The 21,683-nt window shown below is 35.8% G+C and overlaps 1 protein-coding gene across 1 annotated transcript in view; it reads right to left on the bottom strand.

Moving 5' to 3' along the window:
* Positions 1 to 21,683, bottom strand: part of LOC150082142 (syntaxin-7-like) — a 74,177-nt gene that overhangs the window by 20,825 nt on the left and 31,669 nt on the right. Inside the window, exon 6 of the mRNA XM_090380007.1 lies at positions 7,978 to 8,052. Coding sequence (XP_090236133.1) covers positions 7,978 to 8,052 — 75 coding nt within the window. The remainder of the gene's footprint in view (positions 1 to 7,977; positions 8,053 to 21,683) is intronic.

The raw sequence follows: 21,683 nt of genomic DNA on the forward strand, positions 1-21,683 counted from the left end.
AGTGTTTGTCTTTTTATTTACCTAATTGTTATTTTATGTTGTACTTTATACGTATTCTTATAGTTACACTGGTTATTTTTATTTTTAATTTAGATAAAGAGTTTTTGTAGATTACTACTTAATATACGTTAAATTGTTATTTCGTTCGAATCTTGCAGCAATTATTTTTGTATAGAGTAGTAGGGAATTTAAATTATTAATTGTGGTAACTAGGCAGCTCTAACGTATAATTATATAGCGTAATACGCATCACTGCACTTAAGATTCTATTAGATAACGTAGTATTCACAATTAATTAATTAAATTTATTGCTCTTATTAATTTAAAATATCATGCCCCAGACTAGAGCAGCAAAGCAACGGGCACAAAGTGGCAGGAGTGCTGTGACTTTGACTTGGGAGAGATTCTCCAAGAGATTCACGGTGGCGATTCTCCAATGCATCACAGCCTAAAAAAATGAGCAACTTGTGAAATGTTTGCCGAACTCTCTGGAACAGAACATGATCTAGCCAAGGAGGATGTCTTTGTGTGTGCTAGGTGCAGAGAGTGTCTAGAAATTAAGCGTTAACTCAGCGTTCTGATAGGCGTCTATGAGACGCTTGAGGTGTAGGGTAGATGCCCTCAAAGAAATTAATATGAGAGGCCCTTCAAGCTCTCAGATGCCCAACTCAATGCCAGAGCTAACTCTTGGGCATCAAGCAACACAGCAGCAATCTCCAAGGCAGAATGCGCTGGTCCCAAAGGAACTAGTTATTGTTGGTGACTCTGTTTGTCAGGGAGACGGGTAATATATATTGTGTAAAAAGGATAGATGGAACAGGACCAGGGTATGTCTGCCAGGGGAAAAAGTTGATGACGTTGTAAAGCATATATCATCTTTTAAGGGCACAAAAGGTGATATTGTTGTACACGTTGGCACCAATGACATTAAGAGTAGGATATCTGCAGATTTACTTAACAAGTACAGGTCAAAGTTCAAAAAAGTCGTGATTCAGGGTTAAATTTGAAAGTGTCTGCAATTCTGCCCAGACACGATAGGAGGGACTACATGATGAGAGCCTTATCAATCAATTCGACCCTGGAAGGAATGTGCAAGGCTCAAGGGGTAGAATTTTTTTCATTGTGGTCTGTGCTTGTTAACAGGAGAGACTGCTTCTACAAGAATGGGATACACTTAAATAGAAAGGGCGCAAGAATATTTGCTGATGCCATCAAGGCAGGTGGGTCGGAAAACTGCTAGCTTGGGGGGATTCACAGCCACAGGCAGAGGTGAAGGTGATTCTTCCACAACTTCTATTAGAATAAGTAGCGACCTGGAGTAAGGGATGCTGATGGCAGTCATCGTGAAACAGGTGGGTATATGGGATGTGTCAGGGTAACTAGGAATAGGAGCATGTATGCTTGCATGTATACCAATGCTAGAAGTATAGTAAATAAATTTGATGAATTTGAAGTGTTGATCAAGACATCAAAGGCGGATATTGTTGGGATATCAGAGAAGTGGTGTCACACTGATATTAGGAATGCAGAATTGGAATTTGGGGAGTACAATGTGTACAGAAAGGATAGACAGGATAGGAAGGGAGGAGGTGTCATGCTGTTAATTAAGAAAAATATAAATCAAAAGAACTGCATCCAGTTGATATAGATGAACAGTGCACTGTTGAGTCAGTTTGGTGTGACATAAGCACTGCGAAAGCAAAAATAAGAGTAGGAGTGTGTTATAGGCCTAATGACTCGAATGAGTACAATGAACAATTGTACAGAGAAATAGAGTGGGCTAGTAAATCAGAATGTCTTATAATGGGGGGACTGTAACTTCACAGATATTGACTGGAACTTGTGGGTTGGTCACTCACACACTAGTAAGACTTTTGTGGATTTATTGGATGATTGATTTCTGCAGTGGCATGTTCGAGGGGCAACCAGAGAGGGTAATGCTCTTGATCTGGTTATCAGCAGTGATCATTCGTGTATTAAGAATTTGCAGATAAAGGAACCATTACGTGGCAGTGATCACAGTGTACAGGTGTGGGATTTATTTAAAGATATAATTACCATCAGGGGTAAAGGAAAGGGTTTTTGCTTCTGTAAAGGTGAGTACAGTGGTCTCAGACAGTTTTTAAATTCTGTACAGTGGGATCAACTGACGATGCTACCAACAGCAAATTCTAAGTGGGAAGCATTCAAGGAATTAATCGTGGAAGCTACTAAAAGTTTCATACCTATTAAGAAATATTGTTCAGGGTTTAGGCTTAAATGGTTATCAAATGAACTAATGAGACTCATGACAGAGAAGAAAAATCATGGAATGCATATAAATTATCAAGCGACTCAGAAGCCTATGGCAGATATAAGCTAGTCTGTAAATCAGGTCACAAAGGAGGTTAGGCAGGCGAAGGCAGATTACGAGAAATCTTTGGCAAAGGATGCTAAGAAAAACAGAAAGGATTTCTTTACTTATATAAACTCTAAAAGGAAGGGGATGAATCAGATTGGTCCACTTGACATCGATGATTCGACTGTTGATGATCCTGCTCAGATAGCAAACAAACTAAATGAGTATTTTGCATTTACATTCACACATTAGGAGTTATTAAGGTTTGAAAATGGCAGAAGGTTATCAAATTGTAGCAGGGTGCTTAATTGTAATAACTAGCAAAGTGGAGGAGAAATTTTTGAAGTTAAACATATGAAATGCACCTGGGGTGGATGGGATCTATCCAGTTATATTAAAGGAGGCGGCAAAGCAACTAAGCAAACCCTTAGCCATAATTATGAGAGCTTCGTTGGACTCAGGGGAGGTCCCCACGGGCTGGAGATGTGCAAATGTATCCCCAATTCACAAAGGGGGATCGAAGGGTGACACGAGTAATTACAGACCAGTTAGTTTAACTTCTGTTCCGGGTAAAATAATGGAGTCACTGGTTAAAGATGCATTGCAGGATCATCTAGACAAGACTGCGGCAATAATTCAGACACAACATGGGTTTGTTAAGGAAAAGTCTTGTCCGACAAATTTGATGTGGTTACAAAGGAACTGGATGCAAAAAATAATTTTGATATCATATATTTGGATTTCAGGAAAGCTTCTGACATTGTTGCGCATGGAAGCCTATTGTACAAATTGGAGCAGAATGATATTAAGGGTAAGTTGCTACAATGGATAAAAGGATGGTTGAGTGGGAGAAGACAGAGGGTGGTAATCAATGGGTGCTGCTCTTCGTGGACTAATGTTATTAGTGGATATTTATCAATGATATTGATGAATGTATACCAGGCTTAGTGTTGAAGTTTGCAGATGATACAAAGGTTGGCAGGGTTGTTAATGACATTAATGGCAATGTGCTACTGCAACAGGATCTGGAAAATTTGGGCAGATAGGCTAAGAAGTGGCAACTGAAGTTTAACCTTGACAAATGCAAAGTACTGCATATGGGTAGAAGTAACCCCAGAGAAACGTACCAACTGTGTGGTACTACACTTAAGGTGGTAGAAAATGAAAAAGACCTGGGAGTAATTGTGCAGTCAGATATGAAGTTTTCTGAGAAATGCAGACAGGCTGCCAGGGCAGGTCATAGGGTTTTGTCAATGATATATAGGAATTTTTTTAGCAGGGAAAAGGAGGTGATTGTCCCTCTGTATAAGGCAATGGTCAGGCCACACCTTGAGTACTGTGTAAAGGTCTGGAGGCCTCATTTTTAGGAAGGATGTAGATTTGCTTGAACATGTACAGAAAAGGGCAACAAGACTGGTGAGGAGAATGAAGGGATCCTCTTACCAAGAGAGGCTTAAGTTCTGAAAATTGCAGTGGCTGGAGACTAGGCACCTGTGCAGTGATCTGATTGAGGTGTATAAGGCCTTGAATGGGTTGAGCGCGCTGAATTCTGATGGGATCCTTCCACTTGATTACGTGCCTAAGGGGGCATAAATTCAAATTAAGAAAAGACAGATGTAGAATAGATGTGCGGAAATTTGCCTTTAGCCAGCGGGTGGTTAATTGCTGGAACATACTTCTATCTGTCGTTGTGGAAGTTGATAGGTTAAATAAATTTAAGGAGGAACTGACAGGCATTTGGAGGGAATGGTGTGATTTTTTTTTTTTTTTTTTGGCTGATGCTGCATAAGCTTATACACTTGCTTTCTTGCATCACATGTCACTACTACTACTACTAATGATCACTTTAGCATATTAATATACAGAATATATACATCAAACTGTATGATAGTAATGGTGGAAAAAACAAATCTTAGCAGTCTTGTTATCATGTGCAATAAATTTACTGACTTTCTTCACAGCACAACTGTTATTTTTCTCATATTGATTAAATTAATGCATCAACCATCTGCTCATGGATGTCCAACATAAAATTAAAATATTATTTTAAATTAAAATTACAAAAAATTCTGCACAGTTCCTTGAACTTAAAATTAACCAAGTTTTACTGGAATACTAATATCAAGATAAAAAGAAAATAAATTTATATCATTCATATCTAATGGCAGAAGTATTTTTACATCAACGGCAAGGACACATTAATGGTACTGCCAAACCGGCCTTGGCCAGGGGCCTCATTTTCAGTGCAAGTATTTTCCAAAGTAGTGATAATAATTCCTAATAATAAACCAGGTAAATGTGTAATATAAAAGCATTCTTCTTAAACTTAATTTTAAGTGTTTCAATTTTTTTCTTGACCTTTTTTATTGTATAATAAATAAGTTAACAGTTTTTATTAAAATTTTTGTTTATTACTTTATTTTTCAAGTCAAAAAAAATAATTCCTTGATAAAAATTTAAACTAAAAGGTCAAAAATGTTTTATTATTCACAATATAAATATATAAATCTATGTAGTATTTGTAGGTATGTGTGTAACATAATATATATATATATATACATTAAAAGGGCCTCAAATTTAAATATGGCGGGAGCCTTTATCATCCTTAATCCAGCCCTGATTAAAGGTTTTGTAAAAGTCTTTTGCATAAAAAGTTAACCCTGTTTAAAAATAGAAGTAGAGTTTTAATTTTATTTTTATCCAGTCCAGAGTTTCAATTAAACTGTTATATTAATGCAATCGCATGACACTTCAATACTCCAATGTTAATCTGCATAAAAAACAATTACAGAATTGTTAACAATTTGATACTAGAAAAGTTAAATGCTCATCTCTCACAAAAACCTAAGTTCCAAGTTGCACGGGAGACAACACTAAAATGTGTACCGAAAATATGAAATCTTTGCCAAATGTAATGTAGATTTTTTTTCCCTCAAATTCAGAATACACAATCTGTGTACGCTAACTCTTCTGTCCTTCCAACTAACTCACACCACACAGGTTCTATGCCGGCAGACTTAACTTCGCACTCAGTAAAAGCTCTTTTCACACTCAGGCTGCTTTTGATAAGAAGAATAACCCCACAACCCCTTCTATATTTTCTAAATACATTATACACACCGTATAGGAACTTTTCATCCCAATTTCCAGGTGAGACCACATTTCTATTAGCCCTATTAAGTCAGCATTAGTTGTCCTAACAAGGAGTTCAAATTCAGCCATTTTATTGACAACACTCCTGACATTACTGTAGACACAGTTAAGATTAAGTAGTCTTCTCCAGTTTACTACCCTGGCACGGGCACACACACACACACTCCTTGAAGTTACTTTGGTTTGTTTTCCTAGCTTTATCTCTCCCTCATTTGAAATGTTGCTACCGTTGGGGCATTTAAACTTACAATATACTATACAAAATTTAAATTAACAAAGTATTACAGAAACAAAACTGGTGACAAAACTTTAACCACTAGTGAAATTAAATTTAAGCTACCAAACAAAAGTTATAAAGTTCTTGCCAAAATATTGATAACAAAGTCTATCAGAATAGACTTTGTTAATACACTGCTCTACCATTAATATACGGACACCTGCCTTTAGACAAAAAAAAGCTTTTATTGTGTCATTTAATATTTTGTGCTGAAACCTTTTGCTTTTATGACTTCCTTCAATCTTCGCGGTATACTCTCAACCAGTTTTTTATAAAGTTTTTTTTTTTTATGTCACAAAATATTGAGACTTAATAGAATGTATTTTGCCTACAGTTATATCATTAACTATGTTTCAATTGTTTTTGTTATATACAAGCAGTTCTCGCTTTACAAGTTCCCGGGGTTTACGAGCTTTTTTTCCCCAAAGTATCAAGTATCAACAAAATTGAAAATATGAACATTAATTGCAAAAAATGAATGTTAAACATTCATAAATACTGCATTTCAAACCATGCGAGTAGCTATACAATACAGTGTACCCAGCTTTACAATATTAATCCGTTCCAGAGACACTATCATATCGTGAAAATATTTTTTGCTATATAACTCTCTGAATGGTCGTTTTTATAGTGTAAATTGTATTAGTTACCAAATGAAATTGCTAAAATGCACTACACTTTCATCGTTATCATATGTTCTGTTATAAAAACCAATTTTGTACACCTTTGTGACATTTTTCTAAAGCACATCTGGAGGTCACGACCATAAAACAATAAAAACAATTTGCACTTTCCAGTTTATTGGGCTTTTCTGTTAGTGCAAGCAATTATAAACGGATAGTAAACTCTATGTTATTGCACTTGCGAAAATACCGATAGCTGGAATTTCGCAATGTGATTTTTTGCGTTATTATGATGAAACGTGTTTCCCCTTTATTGAAACCTTCAATCATAAAAAAACAAATAAATTTTCAGAATCTTCTCTTCATTCTTTTTTTTAAGCTTCGTAAACTTGTTACTACATGCAAATCATGTTAGCTGCAATTTGTGTGTTCTGTTAAAAAATGCTTATGCATCTATTGAAATTTATAAAGAAAATAAATTATCTTGGAAACAAATGCCTCTTGAAGCATTTCTGAAGAAGACGGCTCCTTGTGCAACAAACCAGCGACGCCTCTGTAGCCAGGTGGACAGAAGCAGCAATGCATAGCACACGCTTCTTGATTAGACCGGGGTTCGAGCCAATGACCACCAAATACAGAGGATGTGGAAAGGTCGGGGAATGACCACCACATATCCCCGGAGCAATATGGTCTTAGTTGCTAATGCTCCTAAAAACCAAATAACAGCAACAAACCAACGAATGCCAAGCCAATAATAAGTGATCAACGAGAGTTCATTTAGTCGATGATGATGATGAAGAATAACCATTCTATTGCAAGTCATAAATAATTTCTTTATTATTATAATTCGCTTGATTTTACAGGCTACGTTTTAATTTCTTTGGATAAATCAATCATTGTTTAAACAAACAAATTTTTTTTTTTTTTTTTTTTTATGAAAACCCCAAACACGAAAGGTATCAAAACCTATAGTACTTAGTACCGTGCATGGGTTGAAGGAGAAGTAGGGGGGGGGGGGGAATACCGGAAACTTTGCTCTAGAGACTAAACATGGGTTTCACCACTTCAAACCTCCAATAAGCAAAGTGGTGGTATTTCACCGATTGATGAAAGTCATCTACCACCTATTGATGGAAAATTAGCTAACTAATTTCATTGTTGAGAATGTAACCCCTATTTTTAACATTATGTCCATGGGATTTAATTCCCGCTTTACGAGCGAGTGCTAGGAACAAATTAACTCGAAAAGTCGAGAACTACCTGTATAATAGATAATAGTAAGAATGTTCACATTTGTATTAATATTTTAAATAAGTACTACCGATTCACAAGATTATCTTAGATTTACACAAATACAGAATTAAAAAAAGCAATTAAGATTAGTTTTAGATGCCAATACTCGGTTTAAATCAAATTTTGATGTAAGCAAATTAGCATGCAAATAATTTCTCGCAGAGAATTCATATTCACAATTCAAGAATCTCCAGTAACTTTCAAATACCCTTGGTTTCACATACATAATCTTATATTTGTATATTAAAATACAAACTCATATCATATTACTTCAACTCATCATAATTCCTTACCTTTTGCAGTGAGCAGTATTTCTGCACAGTCTCCTGGAACTCACCTAATAAACGCTCTGACTGAAGGCGCTGCTCCTGTAAATAAGCAAATAAGCTCAAATTAATCCTGTGTTCTTAAAAATCAAAATTTTCATTCTATATAAAAAACAATCCTTCCATACTAGAAATAAAATCTGTAAATGTTAATATAAGTACAGTCAGTCCTCGTATAACACGTGTTTACACTACACGAATACGATCATACATGACTTATAAATAGGGGAATGATATCGTATATAACACGAACCGAATTCGCTTATGCATGATTCGCCTTTGTGTTTACAAGAAATTGCAGTCGGATGCAGAATCACCCCAACTGAACGCAATACAATAGGAATGAAGAGAAGATTCTGAAAATGTATTTATGTTTTTTTATATCAGTGAAGGGGAAACACATTTCACCATAATAACGTAAAATTCCAGCTATCAGTATTATCGCAAATGCAATTAGATCGAGTTTACTACCAGTTTATAACAGATTCCACTAGCAGGAACGCAACTGGAAATTGTTTTATGGTAGTAACCCCCAGAAATGTGCTTTAGTAAATTGTGAGTTAGTGAGGTGTTAATAGAGTTGTCTCTGCCTTTATGGTGTTGTTTATTCAGTTGCTACACGCGCACAACTTTGTTTATGTGTATCAAGCATGCCTCCTCATTTTGTAATTGTGCTTTATTCCCTAAAAATGAGTAAAATACTTAAAAGGTGTGAAAAGGAAGTGTCCTTGTGAAGACACTACAGATTCAAAGAGAAAAGGAAAAGCAATATCGATAAATAGAGGCGGACTGGGTCAAAAATTCTTACCCGGGAAAATTTGTAGTGGCCTCATACTATTGTTTATGGCCAAAATCACAACGGCCTCTGGCCCACCTGGGTTTCCCCGGTAAGGCTTATGGCCAGTCTGCCTCTGTCGATAGAGAAAATATATGAAACGCTTTGAGTGAAATGAAAGACCATGTGATTTGCATATGCTACAGCCTAAATGAGGCAACGCTGAGAATTACAAAGAATGCAGAGAAAACAAAAACAACTTTCATAGCAGGAACAACTCAAAGTGTAATTAAAATCCATTAGATCAAGACACAAAGAATTGGAAGAGATGGAACGGCTATCATCTGTTTGGATAGAAAATCAAACAAAAAACAAGTTTGCTTATGATAGAAGCAAAAGCATCAGCAATATTTTGTTATGTAATAGTCGTAATAAAATATGTAAGTATTTTATTACGATAATTTATTGTTTTTGGTAATGTTTTGGTTACAAATGTGTGTTCAATCTTGGGTGGTCGGCACCTAAACCCATTTTTCCCATAGGGCCTGTTGTTTATATTGCACGATTTTGCATTGCACGAGGGTTTTTAGGAACACAACTATCGTATATACGAGGACTGACTGTATCGATTAATATGCATGGTGCTATAAGCAAAGGTTTTTAAATGGAATGACTTGTTAAATCAAAAAAAAAAAATTTCAATTAAATAACTAACATAAATAGAAGACATATTCTCTGAAGTGTCATATGTCTGTAACTTGATGACTGTTGGTTTATTTCCATCATTTGCACCAGTGTTCATCTAACTTATGGACAACAGTGGTAGAAAGTCATGAATGTGCGACAGTCACTTCCAGATCCACTGGCTGCAATAACAAAACTGAAGCTACAATTGGCAGCAAAAACAACCCAAACATTATCAGCTATATACTCTGACCTGGGTTCAAGCTAATTAAACATTCCGGTGACAAAAGGAATGAAGGTTTTGTCCAAACTGTTGATCACAAAAAAGCCTTAATGAATATGGAGAATAATGAATATGCAGTTATATAATCTTAATATAAAATCACTGCCAGTTGCAGTTTTATCCTCAATTAACAGTACAGTCAGTCCTCGTATAACACGTGTTTACACTATATGAATTCGATCATACACGATTTATAAATAGGGAACGATATCTTATATAACACGAAACGAATTCGCTTATGCACGATTCACCTTTGTGTTAAAAGAAATGGCAGTCAAACACAGAATCACCCCAAATGATCGCAAGACAATAGGAATGAAGAGAAGATTCTAAAAACATATTTATGTTTTTTTATATCAATGAAGGGGAAACCCATTTCACCATAATAACGTAAAAACCCACACATTTCCAGCTATCGTATTACCGCAAATGCAATTAGATCGAATTTACTACCAGTTTATAACAGATTCCCCTAGCAGAAACGCAACTGGAAATTGTTTTTATTGTTTTATGGTAGTGATCTCCAGAAATGTGCTTTGGTAAAATGTGAGCTAGTGAGGTGTTAATAGTGTGTCTCTGCCTTTACGGTGTTGTTTATTCAGTTGCTACACTTGTGCAGCTTTGTTTTTGTGTATCAAGTGTGCCTTCTCATTATGTAAATGTGCTTTATTCCCTAAAAATGAGTTTTCAAAATGTAAGAGGAATGAAGCTCAGTTTTTCCTACTTTAAGTACTCTTGTTTAAATATATGATCAATATTATACCTTTATTGTAGGAAAACTTGTTGAATTATATGATATTATATAAAAAACTAAACTTCAATTCACATAGTCTGCCAACTGGTATCAAGGAAGAGCCAAGTGCAGCCGATGCACATCAACCTACCCCAAACTAAACCCATCAGCATTGATAAAACCAGAAAGAGAAGACAATTGTCAAACTATATTAAAACTATATTAAAATGTTCTTAGGCTGAACTTCTTAATACATGACCAGGTATTTCAGTTGTAAACCATGCTCACAAGAAGTAATGAGTTAAAACAATATCCACTCTCTTATATTTTAAAATAGGCGCATCGCGACAAGATTATTACCGTTAACCAACGTGAATCGTGCTATTCACACATACACGTGAAGGTCCACGAGTCCGAAATAGTATATGGTCTGTGTACATTTATAGAACAACAGTTTAATTTCATTTCAAGTGTTTCAGCTATTAACAGTTTTATGTATTCTTTCTGTGAATTAATTACTTTAGCATTGTTAAACAGAAAAACGTGGTTCTCATAAATGGCGTGAAAGGAAAGTTCAGATGCACCTGTCCTTTTCGCCCTCACAGATGCCTTGTGTTGTTGTAAACGCATCGAAAGATAATTTTGGGTAGAACTGGTGTTAAAGGAGTTGCACTCGCCACAAGAAATGTTATAGACCAGTGGTCGTCAACCTAGTCCCTACCACCCACTAGTGGGTGATTCAAGCTTTCATGGTGGGTAGTGGGGGTTTTTGTCCGTTTTTACAAATTTTGTTCTTCCTCCATATATCGAATACATTGCTAACAACTTCACGAGTTTGACTTTTTAAAATATGCTTTTGCAATTTACTTTTGAATTCCATCTCTAAACTTTGACTATAGATAAAAAGATAAATTTAAGTACATATTTTTTACAAAAACCCTCCCCCTCTAAAAATTAATTCACACTTGTGCTAAATTGAGTTATTGCAGCACCGGTGGGCGGTAAGGAAATTTTACCATCAACAAAGATACAAAAATGGGCAGTAGGTATTAAAAGGTTGACGACTTCTGTTATAGACAATATTTGGTTTGCTCCATATTAGAGACTGGAGTTGGTTTTCTTGCCCTCGATATTGTCTGAAGTTACTTATCAGTTGTGCAACTATTTTGAATTCTGTATTTTTAAAAATGTTAATAAACTGCTCATGACAAAAAGTTAGATAATGATCATAAGTTGTTTTACCTTGATGTTGTCTCACTGTATACTAATGTAGAGGTTAAATATTCGCTCAAAACATTATGGGATTTGATCAACAGTAATGCTATAATGTTAAATAAAACCAAGTATTATACCAAGTAATATAAAACCAAGTAATTAAAGCGAAATATTTAATTTAATCAGATTTCTTATAGAGGCTAATTATATAGATTTTCAATCAGATATTTACAGACAAATTTCGGTCTTACAATGGGACTTAGCTTGAGTGGTTAGTAGCTGAAATTTATCTCAATACTATTGAACAATTACACTTAAATCCATATATTCCCAGGTTAACATTTTATGGTAGGTATTTAGATGATATCCTTGGTATTTCACATGAAAACAACGTAAATAATCTTATGAGTTCTTTTAATAATATACACACAAGACTTAAATTCACTTTGGAACAAGAAAAATCAGGTGAGAACTCTATAAACTTTCTTAACTTTATGTTAATAAGGGTTAATGATAACACACACTTTAAAATATATCGGAAACCTACTAATACAGGAAACTTTTTACATTATTCGAGCTACCACCCTTTTACGTATAAAAGGAGTATCATTTTAAACCAATTTCACAATGTGTATAGATATAGTTCTACACAAGAAACCCTTAATAACGAACTCAGGGAACTTACAAAAAGATTTTTAAACAGGGGATATACACTAGGTATAATTAGGAACATTCAAAGACAGGCGAAACTAATATCCGAATCGGTTCCGGTGATTAAAAACACCACACACAAATATTTTATTAAAGTTCCTTATGTACAACAATGGTATGAGAAGTTTATTAACATTTTAAAAATACAGAATTCAAAATAGTTGCACAAATGATAAGTAAACTTCAGACAATACTGAGGGCAAGAAAACCAACCTCAGTCTCTAATATGGAGCAAACCAATATTGTCTATAACATTGCTAGTGGGGAGTGCAACTCCTTTTACATCAGTTCTACCCAAAATTATCCTTTGATGTGTTTACAACAACACAAGGCATCTGTGAGGGTGTTAAAGGACAGGTGCATCTGAACTTTCCTTTCACGCCATTTAGGAGAACCACGTTTTTCTGTTTAACAAAGCTAAAGTAATTAATTCACAGAAGAATACATAAAACTGTTAATAGCTGAAACATTTGAAATGAAATTAAACTGTTGTTCTATAAATGTACACAGACCATATACTATTTCGGACTCGTGGACCTTCACGTGCATGTGTGAATAGCACGATTCACATTGGTTAACGGTAATAATCTTGTCGTGATGCGCCTATTTTAAAATATAAGAGAGTGGATATTGTTTTAACTCATTACTTCTTGTGAGCACGGTTTACAACCGAAATACCTGGCCATGTATTAAGAAGTTCAGCCTAAGAATATTTTAATACAGTTTTAATTTAATTTAATATAGTTTTAATACAGTTTGACAATTGTCTTCTTTTTCTGGTCTATCAATGCTGATGGGTTTAGTTTGGGGTAGGTTGATGTGCATTGGCTGTGCTTTGCTCTTCCTTGATAGCAGTTGGCAGACTACGTGAATTGAAGACAAGTTTAGTTTTTTATATAATATCATATGATTCAACAATCCTTTAACAGGGATGTGTTCGCGGTTTTAAAGATTTTAATACTTAAAAGATTTTATATTACATTAACCGGATTAGTTTGATGTGAGCATCGGGTCAAGATTTCCTACAATAAAGGTATGATATCGATCTTATATTTAAACTAAAAATGAGTAAAATACTTAAAAGGTGTGAAAAGGAAGCGTCCTGGTGAAGACACTACAGATTCAGAGAGAAAAAGAAAAGCAATATCGATAGACAGAGGCAGACCATGCGCAAAATTCTTACCCGGGAAAATTTGTAGTGGCCTCATACTAGCATTTATGGCCAAAATCACATTGGCCTCCATCGTTTTCTGGCCTCCGGTCCACCGGGGTTTCCCCGGTAAGGCTTATGGCCAGTCTGCATCTGTTGATAGAGAAAAAAATATGAAATTATTGTGAAACGCTTTGAACAAAATGAAAGAACATGTGATACTGCACATGGTACAAGCCTAAATGAGGCAATGCAGAGAATTAGAAATAATGCAGAAAAAATAAAAACAAGTTTCATAGCAGGAACAACTCAAAGTGTTTTTCTTTTTTTTTTTTTTTTTGCTGATGCTAATATAGCATCAGCAAAAAAAAAAAAAAAAACCCACACTTTGCTGATGCTATATAAGCTTGCTTTCTTGCATCATGTGTTTTTGCTAATGCTAAAAATCCATTTGATCAAGACACAAAGAATTGGAAGAGATGGAACGGCTGTTATCTGCATAGAAGATCAAACAAAGAACAAGTTTGCTTACGATAGAAGCAAACTTGTTCAATATTTTATTACGATTATTTACTGTGTTTGGTAATGTTTTGGTTACAAATGTGTGTTCAATATTGGGTGGTCGGCACCTAATCCTATTTTTCCCTTAGGACCTGCTATTTATATTGCAAGATTTTGTACTGCATGAGGGTTTCTAGGAACACAACTATTGTGCTATACGAGGACTGACTGTATCTCCATATTAACGATATGGGCACATTCTTTAACTTTAATAATCGGGTTTTTTACAGAAAACATTCCAAAAATCACCACCTTTATAAATCTATTTTCCAAACATTGGCTGGCTTACCAGAGTGTCATGTTTGTGTGTGTATGTCCCCCTCCCTAATAACATTCCTGTATAGTGTACAGTGAATGGTTGTCAGAAGAAAAACAATATTCATCAAACATAATTCCATCTCTTGTTGGGCTGCTTAAGTCCGCAATGGGGGGATATTTTATCGATTTTAAATAAGATAGCTGCTATTTGATTTAAGCATTAACTGTTTATAACTTATCTTTTTCCTAATTTATTTAATCATATCCAAACCAAACCAAATTTACAATATTTTGGAAGAGAGTGTGTATTCTGACATGGCTGGATTCTTATACTCCCCCACCTAAGTTTGCTGTCTTGAAACAACGTAGCTGCCACTCAAAATATAGGTCCAATTGAAACAAAATTTATAATAAATAAAAATTAATTTTCTGTTTATACTCCAGGATGACCACATGGTCAGAGAAGTTCGAAAGATACAGAGAATACAAGAAACAGCACCATATTCAGCAGTCATGGGCTTGAACCCCAGTCACTCAAGGCACGTGTACTTATGCACCCTCACACCTGACCACGGCAGCAGATCAATACTTGACTACAACACAAAATTACTGAGTTGCACTAAAATCATCTTATGAACTAGTCTATAATAAAATAAATTGAAAATATCTATTGATCCAGAATCTGGATCAACAGATATTTCAACTACCTTAGTCACAGTAGCAATTCATATGGTTTTTATTGCATATTACACCTGTGCATGCATGTGTTCATTGATGAATTTGCATGTGGTTGGAACTGAAAAACTGAACAGATTTTTTATGCAAAACATCTGTTTGTATAAAACATGTTTTATACAAACACATGGGTTGTGTTAGGGTAGCTAAGAATACGAACAGGTGCATGTATACTTCCGTGTACACCAATGCTAGGAGTTTGGTAAATAAATTTGATGAATTTGAGGTATTGCTCAAAACATTAAAGACAGATATTGTTGGGATATCAGAGACGTGGTGTCACACAGATATAAGAAATGCATAACTGGAATTTGGGGAGTACAATGTGTACAGAAAGGATAGACAGGAGAGGAAGGGAGGAGTGGTTATGCTATTAGTTAAGAAACACATAAAATCCTAGGAAGCGAAGCCAGTCGACATCGCTGGACACTGCAGTGTCAAGTCAGTTCGGTGTGACATAAGCATTGGGAGATCAAAATTGAGAGTAGGAGTGTGCTATAGGCCTAATGACTCTGATGAGTATAATAAGAAACTGTACAGGGAAATAGAGTGGGCCAATAAATCAGAGTCTTAGAATGGGGGATTTTAATTTCCTAGATATTGACTGGAATTTGTGGGTTGGTCACTCACACACTAGCAAAGCTTTTGTAGATTTACTGGATGATTGTTTTCTACATCAGCATGTTCGGGAGGCAACTAGAGGGAGTAATGCTTTTGATCTGATTACCAGTAGTTATTCTTCATGCATTAAGAATCTGCAGATAAAGGAACCACTAGGTGGCAGTGATCACAGTGTGCTGAAGTGGAATTTACTCAAAGAGGTAACTACCATCAAGAGGTAAAGGGAAGGGTTTTTGCTTTGGTAAAGGCGACTATGATGGTCTGAGACAGTATTTAAATTCTATACAGTGGGACCAACTGATGATGTTAACAACAGCAAATTCAAAATGGGAAGCATTCGAAGAATTTATCTTGGAAGCTACTAGGCTTTACATACCAACTAAGAAATATTGTTCAAGCTTTAGGCTTAAATGGATGTCAGATGAACTAATGAGACATATGGCAGAGAAGAAAAATGCATGGGATACATATAAATTAATGAGTGACATGGAAGCCTATGATAGATATAAGCTGGTCTGTAACCAAGTCACAAAGTAGATCAGGCAGGCAAAGGCAGATTATGAGAAATCCTTGGCAAAGGATGCAAAGAAAAACAGAAAAGAGTTCTTTACCTATGTAAATTCTAGAAGGAAAGGGATGAATCAGATGGGTCCACTGGATACTGATGGTTCAACTGTCGATGATCCTGCTCAGGTGGCTAACAAACTAGACAAGTATTTTACATCTACATTCACACATGAGGAGTTATTTAAGAAGGGGAATGCCAGAGGTGAAGTAACCTCTGGCAGTGAGTTAGATGATTTTGTAATAACTGAGAGGAAAGTGGAGGAGAAATTGTTGAGGATAAACATAAAAAAGGCACCCAGGGTGGATGGGATCTATCCAGTTATATTTAAGGAGGCAGCAAAGGAAGTAAGCAAACCCTTAGCCATAATTATGAGAGCTTCTTTGGACTCAGGGGAGGTACCCATAGACTGGAGATGTGCAAATTCACAAAGGAGGATCAAAGGCTGACACAATTAATTATAGACCTGTGAGTTGAACTTCTGTTCCAGGAAAATTAATGGAGGCACTGGTTAAAAAAGCACTACAGGATCATCTAGACAAGACTTCAGTTATAGCTTGGACACAGCATGGTTTTGTTAAGGGAAAGTCTTGCCTGACCAATTTGATTGGATACTATGATGCAGTCACAAAAGAACTGGATGCAGGGAATAACTTTGATATTATATATTTGGATCTTAGAAAAGCTTTTGATACTGTTGCACATGGAAGATCACTGCACAAATTGCTGCTGCTATGGATAAAGGAATAGTTGAGGGGGAGAAGACAGAGAGTGGTAATAAATGGACACTGTTTATCGTGCACTAATGTTATTAGTGGAGTCCCTCAGGGTTCAGTGTTGGGTCCATTGTTGCTTTCTGTATTTATAAATGATATTGATGATGGTATATCAAGTTTAATGTCCAAGTTTGCAGACGATACAAAGGTTGGCAGGGTTGTTAAGGACACTACTGACAGTATGCTGCTGCAACAGGATCTGGAAAGGTTGAGCAGATGGGCTGAGAGGTGGCAAATGAAGTTTAACATTGACAAATTTAAAGTACTATATATGGGAAACAGTAACCGCAGAGTAACGTGAACTCTGTGGTACTACACTGACAGTGGTAGAGAATGAAAAGGAGCTGGGGGTAATTGTGCAGGCAGATATGAAGTTTTCTGAGCAGTGCAGATGGGCTGCAAGAGTAGCTCATGGTGTCTTGTCAATGATATGCAGGAATTTTTCTAGCAGGAATAAGGAGGTGATTATTCCTTTGTATAAGGCACACCGTATATGGGTCTGGAGGCCTCATTTCAAGAAGGATGTAGAGCTGCTGGAATGAGTACAGAGAAGGGCAACAAGATTAGTGACTTGAACAAAGGGTTGCTCTTACGAAGAAAGGCTTAAGTTTTGCAAATTACAGTGTCTGGAGACTAGGCACCAGCGAGGTGATCTGATAGAGGTGTATAAAGCCTTGAATGGTTTGAGCATGTTCAATGCTGATGGGATTCTTCCTGTTGCTCAGAATAATCACCTGAGAGGGCATAAATTCAAATTGAGGAAAGACAGATGTAAGATAGATGTGTGGAAATTATGCCTTTAGCCAGTGGGTAGTTGGTTGGTGGAACAGACTTCCATCCCTTGTTGTGGAAGTTGATAGCCTAAATAAATTTAAGGCTCAGCTCAGCTGGATAGGTATTTCGAACGAACGGAGGGGTGAAATGGGAGTGTTTTTTTTTTTTTTTTTTTTTTGGCTGATGCTGCATAAGCTTGCTTTCTTGCATCATATGCCTCTACTAATGCTAATATCTGCTGGACTCAGCACTGTAATCATCATCTTTTGCAATGTTTCATATGACTATTTCACTTGAAATATTTCTATTTTCAAATAGAGGTAAAGTGAGGATGAAATGGATTGAAAGAGGAATTATTTTCTTAATGTATTCAAGCTAAAGATGGAACTCAATTCATTACCCCCCTCCAAATCAACCTCCCCAGGAAATACTTAACAAGTAGGCAATGATGGAAAAAATTGAATTAGGTTTGAATTTCAAAGTGTCTGCAATTCTGCATAAACATAATAGGAGGAGTAAGTACATGTTGAGAGCCTTGTGAATCTATTCAACCCTAGAAAGAATGTGCAAGGCTCATGAGGCAGAATTTTTCTCAGTGTGGTCTGTGCTTGTTAACAGGAGAGGCTGTTTTTACAGGGATGGGATACACTTTAATAGGAGAGATGCAAGAATATTTGCTGATGCTAATTGAGGCAATGATAGGTGGGACACAAAACTGCTAGCTTCAGGGATAGACATAGACTACTAAACTAACTAGAGATGCAGGCAGAGGTGAAGGTAATTCTTGCATTGCTTCCATTGGAAAACAAAGCAGTGTGGAGAGCAAGATGTCAGGGATTTCAAGCTTCACTGTGGGTCACCATGGAACCAGTGAATACACGGGCCATGTAAGAGTAACTAAGAATAAGAACATGTATACTAATTCTAGGAGCATTGAAAATAAATTTGATAAATCTGAAGTACCGATCAAGTCATCAAATGAAGCCATTGTAGGGATAATAGTCATGGTGTCACTCAGACATAAATAATGCTGAATTTGAATATGGGGAGTAAAATGTTTACAGGAAAGACACACAGGAGAGGAGGAGTGGAGGGGGTTATGCTTTTAGTCAAGAAGGCAGTGTGTCCAGTCAACATGGGTGACCAGTGCCATGTTAAATCAGTTTGGTGTGACATAAGCACTGGAAAATCAAAATTTAGAGTAGGAGTGTGTTATAGGCCTAATGACTGTGATGAGTATACCAAACAGTAATACAGAGAAACAGAGTGGACCAGTAAACCAGAATATCTTATAATAGGGGGTTTTGACTTTTCAAATGTTCACTGGAATTTGTGAGTTGGTCATTTGCATACTAGCAAGACTGTTGTAGATTGTTTTCTGCAGCAGCATGTTAGAGGGGCAACAAGAGGAAGCAAATACTCTTGATCTGGTTATCGGCAGTGATTCTACATGCATTAAGAATCTGCATGTAGAAGACCCATTGGTTGGCAGTGATCACAATGTACTAACGTGGAATTTAATTAAAGACATAACTGGTAAAGGGAAAGGGGAAAGGCTTTTGCTTTCATAAGGGTGACTACAGTCTTCTCACACAGCTTTTAAATTCCATGCAGTGTAACTAACCGATGATGTTACCAAAAGCAAATTCTAAATGTGAAGTATTTGGGGAAGTAATCATAGAAGCTACTATGCTTTTCATACCAACGGCAAAATACTGTTCAAAGCTTAGACCTAAATGGTTGTCAGAAGAACTAATGAGAAATGTGGTAGAGAAGAAAAGTGCACAAGATGCATATAAATTATCAGGTGATACAAAAGCCTATGGTAGATATAAATTAGTTTGTAATCAAGTCACAAAGGAGGTTAGGCAAGCTAAGGCAGATTATGAGAAGGCTCAGCTCTGGTGAAGAATGCCAAGAAAAGCAGCAAAGACTTCTATGCTTATACTAACAGTAGAAGGAAGGAGTTGAATTACATTGGGCCACCTGAAGTCTGTGGGTTAACTGTTCATGACCTGCTCAAGTTGCTGACAAATTGAATATGTATTTTGCATCCACATTCACACATGAGGAATTCTTTAGGAGGGGGGATGCCAGAAGTTTATCAAACTCCAACAGGGAGCTAAATGACTTTGTGATAATTTGAACGTAAAAAAGGCACTTGGGGTGGATGGGATCTATCCAATCATATCAAGGGAGGCAGCAAAGGAGGTGAGCAAAACCTCAGCCATAATTATAAGATCATCCATGGATTCAGGGGAGATCCCTATGGACTGAAGATATGCAAATGTACATACATATATATTTTTTAATTGTTAAGGTAATAATAAAAGTTTATACAATACATTCGAGAACAACGCACTATAAATGATTTATGTTTCTGGTGTTCTTTCTATTTAATGTAACTGATAAGCAGATGAAAGAACAGAGGAAACAACTGTGCTTCCTGTGGCTGCACATTGATATAAAAAACCCCAAGTTAACAGGAAGGAAACTGTATTTTACTTGGTATCTAGTTTTACTTATAATCTGATCACAGATATTTTAGAATCATTATCAAGAATACTATCATAACTATAAATAAAAAAATAATTTAAGCTAAAAAATATATCTGATTCCCAGAAAGTAATTAACTGGTTATTAGAGATTTACTATTAATCTGGCCAGACATACTTTTGCAAATATGTAATTTTTTTTGCACAATTTAATTTAGGATACAAGACATCTCTGATTACCTAGAAGTACAGATTTTAGCTATACTTCCAATGGTTTCACTGATTCTTGAATTATAATATGGGATTTAACAACACTACTTCTTTAGCAGAACAGAAAACTAAAAATCAAAAAGGAAAAAAAAAAAAAAAAGAAGAAGAAGTTTTGAAATTACAAACCAAAGATTTCTTCTATTCTGAAGGTACATATTTTTATTATACTAATTTTACCATTATACACATCTCTGTGATCAATATCAACCCTCTTTGGTCCTAATTTTAAGTGACAGAAGCTGACACTATTATCCACAAATCAACCTAATTGCTAATATCAATTTCACGCAAACAGCATTAACAAAATGGTGAATTTGCTATTTTTTTAAAACTGAAGGCTGTTTATATTTTATGCCCCATTATAAGAGCTGTTTCGACACTAATGAAGGCACTGACAAGCTAACTGTTAATGACTACTGTTTTAAGCTCATTGCTTAATTTGTGTTCATTTAGTGCTATTCTGTATGAATTTTCCTATTAATCTGTAACAATAAGAATCAAGCGTAGAACTTTGTATTCTCCTACCAACATATTCTCCTAAGTTGTGTTTACTAATTTGTGACTATTTCATTCACTTTCATAACTTGACATACTAAGACTAATTCAGTTCAATACGCATCTTTCTCTTGTTTAATATTAATGTTATTATTATTACTAATCTGTTTATTAATCTTGATTTCATTCCCTGTACAGCCACCTGGCTAGAAGGGCATAGATAAAATAACACAAGTATTACAAGGAAATAATCAATCGACTGAGATTCAACATATACTTAAAAGAAAATTAGCATTAGCAAGGGCACACGATGCAAGAAAGCAGGCTTATATAGCATTAGCCAAAAAAAAAAAAAAAAAACCCCTTATTTCATCCATCCTCTCACTCCAAATGTTTGTCAAGTTCTGCCTTGAATCTATTTAAGCTATCAACTTCTACAACGACAGATGGAAGTTTGTTCCAGCAATCAACCACACGCTGGCTAAAGGCAAATTTTCGCACATCTATTCTATAACCATCTTTCCTAAATTTTAATTTATGCCCTCTCAGGTGATTATTCTAAGCATCAGCAT

The sequence above is a fragment of the Mastigoproctus giganteus genome, chromosome 8 (assembly GCF_048544385.1).
Source record: "Mastigoproctus giganteus isolate SK-2022 chromosome 8, ASM4854438v1, whole genome shotgun sequence".
NCBI classification, from domain to species: Eukaryota; Metazoa; Arthropoda; class Arachnida; order Uropygi; family Thelyphonidae; genus Mastigoproctus; species Mastigoproctus giganteus.